At 42.2% G+C, this 12,000-nt stretch overlaps 2 protein-coding genes across 9 annotated transcripts in view; both read left to right on the top strand.

Annotated features, from left to right (window-relative positions):
• Positions 1 to 12,000, top strand: part of dab2ipb (DAB2 interacting protein b) — a 791,247-nt gene that overhangs the window by 598,873 nt on the left and 180,374 nt on the right. The window lies entirely within an intron of this gene.
• Positions 6,633 to 10,442, top strand: ptger4b (prostaglandin E receptor 4 (subtype EP4) b). Its single transcript, XM_008325786.3, has 2 exons — positions 6,633 to 7,515; positions 8,604 to 10,442. The coding sequence occupies exons 1-2, from the start codon at positions 6,736 to 6,738 to the stop codon at positions 9,183 to 9,185; spliced, it is 1,362 nt and encodes a 453-aa protein (XP_008324008.1). The 5' UTR covers positions 6,633 to 6,735; the 3' UTR covers positions 9,186 to 10,442.

Below are 12,000 nucleotides of genomic sequence, written 5' to 3'. Positions count from 1 at the left end.
AACTGAAGGGTCACAATTGGTGGGAAATCAAAATTTCTATCATCTGAGATGAACGGAGAGAAACTGAAACTGAAGGGTCACAATTTCTACAGTTTAACACACCATGAATGCAACACTGCCTGTAGTCTAAGCCAGTGGTTCTTAAACTGTGGTCCGTGTACCACCAGTGGTACATGGGAAAAATTCATATTTTCACGTTTACTTTTTCAACTGAATAAATCTGAAACATAACCTGCAAAATGAATACAACATTTAAACATAAACCTCTTTATAAACATCTCCCCTGGTGTGGTGGAAGCTAACAGTGAAGGCCTACGCTGCTGTATTCTAATGTTGGTCATCATGGTGGTACTCAGATATTTTCTCAGGTGGTACAGAGTAGAAAAAGTTGGAGAACCACTGGCCTAAACAATCCACAATACATCTATCCACAATATGTATCTAGAAGCAATTTGCGATCCAGCAACATGCCCCAACGTCAAGCAATTGAAATTCCTAGCTGATGTGTTCAGTTTGCGATGAGTGCGTAGATACCTCCTGTGGATCACCAAAAAAAAAAAAAACATTCTAATGGAAACGCCGTATGGAATTCTATGCTGCAACTTTAGACTCCAATGTTTCTGTGTATCCAGGTCGGGGAATATTTGAAGGTTGGAAGAAAGAACGGGGGGAAAAGAATATTTTGAGAACGTGGAATAGGAAAAAGCAAGTTGACATCCAAAGTGGCACTGGGTCATTGTTTTGACTCCAACACAACAACAACAACCAAGCACACTTCAGATCTGGTGAAGAACTATCTCTGGATGGCCAAAGTGAATGTTTTTACTGGTCCAAGACTCCACGAAAGAAGACCATTAAGTCTGAAGGCCAAAGAAGACTGGGCTGGGATACCACATCAGACCTGCCCAAACAACTGCACTCTGTTGTTCTGCAAAAATGAGACTCAACCCATTAGACATCAGTTTAGGTTTCTGGCCCTTAAATCTGGTCAATGTTTGCCAAGCTAAACATGAAAGTATTTACTGCAACTTCACAGAGTGTACAAACTGTTTTTGTTTTTAAATCTACTTTTCTGAAGAGCGTTTTTTCTCAGGTTTGGCAAAAGACAAACAACAACAATAAAAAACAAAAAAAAATAATTGCACCAAGTGCAACTTAAGTTACACTTTTCTTGAAGATGCCTCTTCCAAACAGATGGATGTCTTTATACTCACAATGACTCACTTCTGGGAACAGAGAGGAAAAATAATAGTATACAACATAGAAAAGGAATTGACAAGCAGCGAAAGATACAATCTTTGGTGTCCAATTACTGGAAATGGACAACTGGAGTGGTGGTGCCGGATGGCTCTTTTCTTTTTCTCCAAATGTTTCCTTTTAGTTAGGTGTGGCCTTCTTATTGCATATAGCAGGGATTAGTGAATGTCCACTGGGCACGAACCAGAGGCAGGTTCTCTTTCTGATGTACAAGAAAAATACCTTGTAAAGTAACTATAGATTCCTGCTCTTTCCTTTGGCATTCAGTTCACAATGGTCCATTCTTAGGACGACAGTTGCCAGTTTGTCCCTTTGACCACGAAACACTGACATACTTCAGTTTATCCCTCAGGGGTTTGGACACAAAGCCAAATAACAAGCTCAAAACATACAAGCCAAAGACTCTTCTGATTACACTGGTGTCTGCAACCTGTGGCTCCAGGGCCTCACGTGGCTCTTTATTCTCATTGGTTCACTGCAATGGATCAAATTTATCCTGTGTTTAAAAAAACAGAAAATAAACATAACTGATTCAGTATTAACCGTAGATAGCTCTCAGGAAGGGGTTGTAGTTTTCTTGAATCATTTAATATATAAATATATGGGGTTTTTTTTTTACAATACTTTTAAATGTCACACTACATTTCCAGCTTGCTTGCTAATGGCAAAAAACCAAAACAGAAAACAAACAAACAACATAATGGCACTCCATTACCTCGAGATCCTCTACCTCGAGATCAGGCGGGTCACTTTTTGGTAGACTTCAGGTAACAGTATCATAATGGCACTCCATTACCTCGAGATCAGGCGAGTCACTTTTTGGTAGACCTCAGGTAACAGTACGTGATTGTAGTACACACTGTGTCATAGTAAATACTGACTCATACTGTGTTGGAATTTAAAGCCTGCATGTAGAAATGTATGACTGTCAACAGACTTCTTTTTGTACTTCACCATCCATCCATCCATCCATCCATCCATTTTTATTCGCTTATCCATGACCGGGTCGCGGGGGCAGCAGTCACCATGACCGCCACCCAAATCACACTATACCAAGTGCCACTACTTCATTATAAATCTGTAGTACTATGTCAATACTTCAAATTTCATAAATTGCACTCCTGCCCACATTTAAGTGATCGAAGTTGTTGCCGCTGTGTGGATTTTATTTGTTGATAAAATGCTGTCGGTGTTGAAGGTTCCAGACCCCAGTCCTACAGTGGTGTCTGATCAATAATGTGATTAATAATATTGTTCTATGGAACATAAAGGGGTGAAAAAAAAAAAAAAAACCAAGAGAGAACCGACTTATGGTGGAAGATCAAGATACATCAACTCTGAGGTAAATTAAGGACGCACTTTACTTTCACTCGACTATTCTCTGTGATGCAGTGCAGCGTAGATTCCAAATCGTTCCAGAGTCAAGTGTTCCAATTATCCTAATGACTAATTAGAGAAACTCTAAAGTAGTTCTGAGGTATGTGATTATCTGACAGCACTTCATACATGAGGCTAATTTGTCTCAGCGCTGCATCACAGATAACAATATTCTTGTGTTGCATTTATATGTTACACCCTTGGCTGTTTGCAATTACCGTCTCTGCTTCGTCTTTCACGGTTTTAGCTCCTACATTTTACGGGATTCTAAAGCCAAATAAGGTGTGTATTGGAATGCTGTGCTTTACTGGTCATTCTATTAAGGGTTTGGCTGCTGTTGCTGCTGATGCTGCTGTTGCCACAAGGGTCAACCCCGTGGTCTCCAAAACAAACACGCAAACCAAAAAATAGTCCTTTAGATAATGAAAAACACGATGGAGGAGAGTGAAAATAGTCAAACCAGGTTAAAACATGACCTGACTCGTCCCTTTGCGAAAGTATGAGGCCTAGTTTTACCCCTGTATCACATTCTTATTGTGTAATTTAAACAACTGCTTCGACAAGCACACTACGAAGACGTTCATGCACGACCAGCGCATTCAATAAAAACTGATAAATGATAGACATCCACAGCCACAGAGTTTAGTAAGAAGAAGGTTAGGGTTAAAGGTTTGGAGTGAATGGAGGCTGATGTAGTGTGAACTGAGTTGAATTTCTGTCCGTTTCTTCATTAGTTTTTAGTTTAGTATCGTGACTTTTGTTTTGTCCAATCTGATCCAGTTTCATAAATTTAAGAAATTTAAGAAATTAAATTTTTTTTTTTCTTGACTTCATTCTCATAAACCGACTATGTGTGGCTGTAATATTCCATCCTGGTACAGAGACATCCCAAAGAAACAAATTGTACCTTATACCCAACACATAAAAATCAATCTACGGATGACCGACTGCAGGGCCCACAACATGGAGTGAAGTTTGCTATATTTACCAGACAGAGAGCGCAGTGTTTGTTTTGTTTAAAATACCATTAAAAAGTGATGTCAGTGATACCAGTTTGGACAGAGGGTAACAATTACACCACAAAAAAAGTGTATATGAGCCTGCGGGGAGCATTTTTGGTCACACATGAGAAATGGAAACTATCTTTTACAAACAACTAAGAGGAAAGTCATGGGAGGCAAAGCCACAGTTTGTCATAACAAACTAAAATGGTTCTGAAGAAAGAAACACAGCGAGCGAGGCGTGGAGAGGTGTTGTATCAGAGGCAGCTGCTGTGAGACACAGAAAAAAACACAGGGTCAGAAGGAGAAGATGAACGGACAAGGAACAAGATGAGGGGCGTGGATCCTACGATGTCCTAGATCAGTTTGAATAACTTTTGTTTTTTATTATTTTAAATCAGGTCAGGAGTTGCAGCATTTACCTTTACATTTTACTTCACACCTTTAACCTGTGAAGCCTTTGTTAGCAGATATATCTACAGATATACATTATTTATATACAAGTCTCTTCATAAAGTAACGTGACCCCAACCTTTTATGCCCCACAGACCGGTTTTATATGTGTGTGAGTGAGGGGAGCATAACAAAACACAATGGAAGTGCATTTAAAATTAATTCATTATCAGGTATATAATGTAAATATATTTAATATATTTTATTTATATATTATTATATTCATCTTTAGGGACTCCCTTCGACCCCCGTCGCACGTCAAAAGAAGCTCTCCAGTGACGTAAAGTTAGTTGACGCATACAGTACTGGGGCACAAACAAAAATGTTCACAGATTGGTCCCCAGCCCAGCGGTTGAAAACCGAAAATGTAAGCCATGAGAGCATCATTATTATTATTGTTGTTGTTGTTGTTATTATTAGCCTAGTGCTAACATTCTCAATCCCAGACACCTGCTGTCACAGTTGTGCTAAATCACTATGTTGAGACCACTGATAAAGAAAGAAGCTAACGCTGATCATCATCATCATCATCATCATCATCATCATCATCATCATTCCATGTCAAGACCTAATTCCGTAGAGTCTAGACAAAGGTGAAAAGTTCATATTTGCACCTCTCTGAAACAGCGTGAGGAATATTTGCTGTGAGAACTGAAGCGTATGAAAACCGACACCAGCGTGTGGTTTCTGCACCTGTAATTGCACGTTTGCCTGCTGGTGTGTGTAAAGTATACTCTGGTCAGCTGCAGATTCAGCACTGCACCACACGGCCACCCGCCCATTTGCATGAGAGACAACGGGGACCACAATGACCTGCAGGAGAGGACGTCTCGTCAAGTTTACACCACCACCTGTCAATGTGCGCAGCAGCAGCCCACACATGGCACCCCACCTCTTTTTAATAGTGTTCAAACAATAACATCCAGCACTAAAACAGCACGTCTACAAACCACAAATAACATCATCCGTGGGTTAGTCACACTGTTTGATGCAGTAAACAGTGACGACTTCCCTGGTGACTTGTGAATTACGGCCAACATTTCGATTGGAGGCGGCAGCAGTTCAGTGACCAGTGAAAGCAGACGGAGAAAACAAAACAGAATCTCAGGAAGATTTCTTAAAGGCTGCAAATTAACTTCCTGATTGAAAAAGTATTTCCTGACAGCCCTGCATGTGTGTTGTCGTACTACGTCGTAGTCGTTGTACGAACTGGAAACTGATGCTTTGATGTGTCACAAGTTCAAAGTACATTTTAAGTCAGTGAGGGAGAGAAGGGCGGGGGTGAGGGGTTGGGGGGTGGGGGGGGTTAACGTGTGAAACACTGAATTAGATCCTGTATGGAACAGGTTATATTATATTTTTACATCATATTTATTAACAAAGCTACAGTAATCCTGCCTCTAATCCCATTCTCCTCAATCCTAATCTGTGTCCTACTGAAATAAAACCCTGCAACATCAGCAGGTGGAGAAAATCTGGCAGTGTTGAAATCAGACCATGGAGTGTCTCCAATAATTTTCTAAATCAACAACAGTGAAATTTGAACAATAACAGTTTCTAAATTAGTGCAGGTTTAAATGAAAAACTAGGATTGAAAAAATATTTCTCTGATGGAACAAGTATTGCAGTTTTTCCTGGCAGTTGGTTTCACTGCAGTGGGAATAACCTTGGATCTGACAAGGTTCATAAATCCACAAAGTAGCTACTTTGTTTGATCTACAGATTAGAAAAAGGAATAAAGGTCGCTCTTATCTGAAGCACTTCACACTTCTCCTTCATCACTTGCCACAAAACCATTTCCTGTTGTGCTCATGTGAAATGTTCTACTGTCCTGACAGCTCTCTCTCTCTCTCTCTCTCTGTGTCTCACTGAATTTTATTTGTGTTTAAAAAGTTCTAATTTTCATCACCAGTTTCCTTAGCATCAATAATAATAATAATAATAATACATTTTATTTCATTTGAAAAAAGTGATTTTTTTTCATGCAAAAAGAACACGTGTATTAGAAAATACTTCATATTTAATAAAATATCATTTTACAAAACATCGTGAACATGAAGTGTTTGTCCCTTTCAAAATGTATCAAGCGGCCCGAAATGAACCCCCTAGCGGACCGGTTTTGGCACGCGGGCCGTATGTTTGACACCCCAGATAGATAGACGGTGAAAGAACCACGCCGCGGAAGAAGGTGTGGGAAAGTGATGGTGATGAAGAGGAACCTGACAGCGGGACTGTGTGCGGCGTCTCACTGGCGGCTGCTGCTCCGCAGCTGCATCTGCTCCAACTCTCTGTCTACACGCGGAGCACAGAGGAGGAGCTGCAGTCAGTGGCCCGAGGAGAAACTTCCCTCTCATTCGTGAGTGAGTGAGTGAGTGTGATAACAAGGTGAGGTGCAGCCCGTGGTCTCGGAGCATCAGACCTAGCACATGGACATGCAGACCTAGACCCAGGACCGAGACCAGATCCTGTGCTTTCTTCTTCTTTTTCTTGTTGAGGAGTTTGGAGTAGCTCCGTTCACCTCGGACACCATGGCTTTGTTTGTGATGGGAAAACCTGGAGAGAGCGCATTCATGGAAAGAGTCAGTGGTTCGGAGGTGAGAGCCGACTCTTTGTTGAGTGTGAGTCAGTGAACGACTTCCTCGCAGGCATGAACACCACGGTAGAGATGGGACGATTCCAGCCGCCCACCATCCCAGTGATCATGTTCATTTTCGGGGTGGTGGGTAATGTCATCGCCATCGTGGTGCTGCGAATATCGCGAAAGGAGCAGAAGGAGACGACTTTCTACACCCTCGTGTGTGGCCTGGCGGTGACCGACCTCCTGGGCACCTTGTTGGCCAGTCCCGTCACCATCGCCACCTACATGAAGGGCACCTGGCCCGGGGGCGACCCCCTGTGCCAGTACTCCGGCTTCATCCTGCTCTTCTTCTTCTTGGTCCAACTCAGCATTGTGTTTGCCATGTCGGTGGAGAGATACCTGGCCATCAACCACGCGTACTTCTACAACCAGTACGTCAACCAAAAACTCGCGGCGCTGACACTGTTCTCCATCTACGTCGCCAGTACCGTGTTCTGCGCGCTGCCCAGCCTGGGACTGGGGCAGGTGAAGCTGCAGCGGCCGGGCACCTGGTGCTTCCTGAACTGGCAGAACAACCGCACCACGGTGGCCACTTATAATCTGATGTACGCAGGTGTGAACTCGGTGATTGTGCTCGCCACGGTTATATGCAACGTGATGGTGTGCGGGGCGCTCATCCTGATGCACAAGAGGTTCATCCGCCGGACCTCACTTGGCACCGACCAGAGGCGGATCGCTGAGCTGCGGCGCAGACGGAGTTTCGGACGTTTGGCGGGAGCAGAGATCCAGATGGTGATTCTGCTGATCGCAACCTCCGTCGTGGTCCTCATCTGCTCGATACCCCTGGTCGTAAGTATCCTTTAAAACTGAAAACCGTAAAAGAACGTGGAACGCACGCGCAAAAGTTGTTGTCGCGACTTAAATGCATTTAAACAAAGGGGGAAAAGGCTACAAACAGAAACTAAAGGAAAACACACACATAAATAAATCATAGATTAATTCAAACTAATCAATAATTCAGACTAATCTACATCTCAAAAAAGCTCAAGTTCTATTTTCTATTTATTTTTTAAATTAAAAATGACACAGTAAACAGACAGCGGCTGCTCTCACTATTTGCCTCCTGAACTTTGACTTCCTCTTCACCTTGACATTTCTCCCAGCCTTGAGTGAGATGCTTCATGCAGCCCTATAATTCTGCCTGAATACACAAACACGACTGTTTTCATCTCTTTAAAGTGACAACTGTATGTACAAACCTTTTAACAGAGTAGTCTGCAAACATTTAAAAAAAAGGAAGTTTGTTCTTCTAATTCGGCAGCAGAGAAACACCAAGATTTCACATTTCAACTGCCACACAGCACGCAATGACAGGCAGAAATTCCTAAAATCAGTCATAGATAGGATGATCTTCACGGTGCTCCCCATGTTTAGACCTGTTTGACAGAACCTGTGGTTCTCCTAAAGCTTCAGAAATAACCAGAATAAATTTGAAAAAAAAAAAAAGTTTGTCTTTACTTAACCTATAGCAGATGAATACCTCTCACAAAAATAACTTTAACACGACAAAAAGGGAAGACTTTCCTGTGCCTACGATCTTTAAAAAAAAGAAAAAAGTCTGAATGTTTACAGCACTTTTGGGGAACCCAGAGGCCAAATGCACTCACATGATTGATGACACTGAGATGACTTTTATTTGGCCTCCTGCCACTGAGACACAGCAGTGGTTGCACAGAAGTCACTTTCAGCCAAAGGTCTATTTAGATGTTTTCATACCGGCCTCCTTAGATGATGTAAACGGAGCCAATTCTCTCTCTCTTGGAAGTCAAACATTTCTATTTTTTGTAGTTTGAAATGTTGTTCCATGTTCCATTATGTTTCATCCAAACATTTGTGGGCACTAAATATATCTAATGTTTTCTCTGCTTCCCTGCCAGCTGAGAATCTTTGAGAACCAGCTGTACAAAAACCAAAAAGAGGAGCCATTTGGACTGAATAAAGACCTGCTGGCCATCCGCATGGCCTCCGTCAACCCCATCTTAGATCCCTGGATCTACATCCTGCTCAGAAAGACCGTGGTGCTCAAGCTGATGGAGAAAATAAAATGTCTGTTCTGCAAAATGGGCAGACGGGGTCGGAGGGACGGGGAGCAGTTCCACTGTGCCAACGACCACCACTCCTCCTCAATCATCTTGAGGGACTCTCCGTCGCTACAGTCGCACGAGGCACGGGAAATAGCGAGCAGCACCTCACAGACATTCCTGTACCCATCGGAGGAAAACAGCGGGAGGTCGGGGTCGTTTCACGAAGGAGCACAGACAGACTCCGGTCCGCCAGTGACACAGACATTACAGGGCTCCCAGGAGGTGGAGGGGCCACCGCGGGGTCTTTCACAGACTGACTTGGAGGACAGCGCACCAGGCAGGCCGCTGAAAGAGGACCAGGTCTGCCCCAAGGACCAGGCTTTGCAAGTGACCTTCACAGATGAAACGGCCAACATACAGGAAAAATGCATCTAATGCTTAGAGTAACATGAACTCCACCAGTACTCCCACTGTTAAAGAACTGTCTGAGGACAGATGTGAAGTGGAGACACCACGATGAAGCCAAAGCTTCTGGAGACTGAAAAAAAAAAAAAAAACCTCCCATTGTTCTGTAAATATCCAGCGGACGCCAACTGAAATGATACTGGACAGATGTACCGAACAAAGCATTATCAACGTATTACTACTCAGTCACAGCTCACCACAAACTCCATACCACTTAACGCACTCCATGACACCGCGGTACAGCTATAACCAAGCAGATGATGAAAAGCATGACATCATAGAGGGGTTCTTTTGTTGCACTTTTGGATTCTAAACCCACCACTAGGCATCCGGTTAACATTTGTTTTGTAGCAGTTTGACGACCTGCATTGCAACTGTAAAGAATTAATGCTAAAATGTGATGTTTATTTATTCTGAGTATGAATTGTCTTCTCTGTGAGAAGGTCCAGATAGTTTGGAGTCACTTTAAATTGGTACAAGATGGATATGTTCATGATCTTTTTTTTTCTTTTATGTGTAGGAACATTTGCAAAGAATTGGGTCATACTGGTCCACAGAGCAGCTCTGACATCAAAGCCAGAACGGTACCAGCCCCTATATTCCATAACAAAAGGCAGCTATACTGTGGATTACTCACAGCTCCGTTACTGGAGGATGTAAGGAGCCCTCCAATCACGTCGTGGGTTAATACTAAATATGTATTCACTTTATTCCGACCGTGTACATTCTTTTACCAAATCGCTACTAATCTGAATCATCTCCACGGTGAAGTCAACCAGTGGACAAAAACTGAAGACACCGAGCTTCGTGATGTTCATGATGATTTTTTTTTTGTTAAACTTAATATGTATAAATGGATTAACATCAAACTAACTCTCTGGTTATTGTTGCCTGAAACATTCTGACAAATGATCTGTTTGTATTTTGGCCTGAAACTCTTTTTTTTGTTGTTGTTGTTGTTGTTGTTCCAACAGCATCGCAGTAAAACCTTGACTCCTCTGTGAATTAAACTCATAAACAGAAAATAAATTTTGAAAAATACTACATGAAACTATGCACTTGTTTTTATCACCACTAATATAGAAGACCTAATATTTAACATTTCGTTGATTTGTTGATGTAACGCAGGGGTGCGCACACTGTTTTTGGCCAGTCTAAAATGATTTACCAACAATGAAATATACCTCAAATATACACTTTCTCATATAGACCTGTTTATATACATTATATGTTGGGCTTTCAATAAACGACTATAGTTGTACGACACTACATGACTCAACACTTAACGCAAATGGTCTTAATTTAGCCCGAGTGATTAGCATCTAAAAATAGAACTCCATTTATACTATTTGTTTATTTATTAATATAAATCTAACTGCTCAACATCTACCAGTGCTCTCTTGGCGATCCTCTGGTAGATCGCGACACCTCTGATGTAACGTAATATTTTAATGGAAATTTGTAGTGCAGTTTTTTCCACCTTTGGCTGATTTTTTAAGTCATTTTTGGAGCACTTTTATTACTGAAAAAAAAACATCTACACTATGGATTAGACATCGACTAATGTTGAAAATTGACTGGATCATAATCATCCACTGATTGTCTTCGCTAGAAGAGACTGAAGGAACACACTCATTCATTACAAGGGAGTGTGTAATTTTTCATGTGAAAGCAGTGATTTACGTCCAGAATCCAGATTGGACTTCTGTAAATTAATGCACAAAACATTTCCTCCTGCCCACGTTTTATTGCCTTCATTACTTCTGCGTTTAAAAAAACCCCAACACAGCGTTTCTCCTTTTCATCCCCTCTTGCGGCAGCGCTGATGGCTAAAACATTTCTCACCAATCGTCACTTCTGATGACGGGTCAACACTCACCTGCAGACAGCTTTCGTCACCTCATTCCAAGACCCGAGTGGCCAGTGTCCAGAGGCTTCCCGGAACAGCAGAGAACCTCCATGCGAGAAAAGTGAGCCACTGCAGAGCTGAGAAATCTATTAAAGCTCCACGTCCTCCTGGGAGGCAGCAAATAATGATTGACAAAACAGTGATGACAGGATTCTAACAGAGGGCAAAGAGAAAAGTGCGTTTAGAAAGAGGCAGCAGTGAACGTCTCACCAGCTCGCAGCAGGTCGGACAGGCTGCGCAGACATTACTGTAAGAAGTCAGTAAAAACAATTAGAAGGTGCCACTCAAAATGTAGTCAGTGCTGATGCTGAAGGACCTGGCACAACAACGCTGTTAGAGACAAGAACGATCCAACTGCTGTGAAAATATTAAAAGTATTTGTGATTTCTTTTTTTTTTTTTTCAGGGCAAGTTGTTTTTAAGGGCTAGGAATTTTAAAGTAGGATGGGTTAAAAGGAACGGTTTAAACAGCCAATGACTGGAGGTCTAGTCACCGTTACTGCAGCACAAAGAGAAGGGATATTTTAAACTTTTACTGCAGTGAACCTCAACCGCTGGCCCACGGGCCAAATCCGGCCCGCTGAACCATCCACTCCAGCCCGCAACTGGACTCCATAACTGTGAGGATCAACGAGAAAATATCATGTGGTCCCCGATATTGAAGGCTAGAAGTACAAGAAACATAAAATAATAACGTTAGACAAAAATGTGATTTTTATTTGATTTTGTTTTGAGTTTCTGGCCCCCAAGATGCATGTCCAGAAAAACTCTGACCCTCCGACAAATACAGTTGGTGACCACTGCTTTACTGTGTAAGACCAGGACTCTCTGCTCTCTGCTTCCGAGCTAACCGCTACACTGTAGAACCGACAGATTA

The sequence above is a fragment of the Cynoglossus semilaevis genome, chromosome 14 (assembly GCF_000523025.1).
Source record: "Cynoglossus semilaevis isolate Cse_v1.0 chromosome 14, Cse_v1.0, whole genome shotgun sequence".
Taxonomy (NCBI): Eukaryota; Metazoa; Chordata; class Actinopteri; order Pleuronectiformes; family Cynoglossidae; genus Cynoglossus; species Cynoglossus semilaevis.
The sequence above is the reverse complement of the archived record's forward strand: the minus strand, read 5'-3'. Positions and strand labels throughout refer to the sequence as shown.

Coding starts and splice junctions, on each gene's coding strand:
- ptger4b (XM_008325786.3), top strand. CDS start 6,736: ATGAACACCACGGTAGAGATGGGACGATTCCAGCCGCCCACCATCCCA. Junction 7,516..8,603: donor TCTGCTCGATACCCCTGGTC/GTAAGTATCCTT, acceptor CTTCCCTGCCAG/CTGAGAATCTTTGAGAACCA.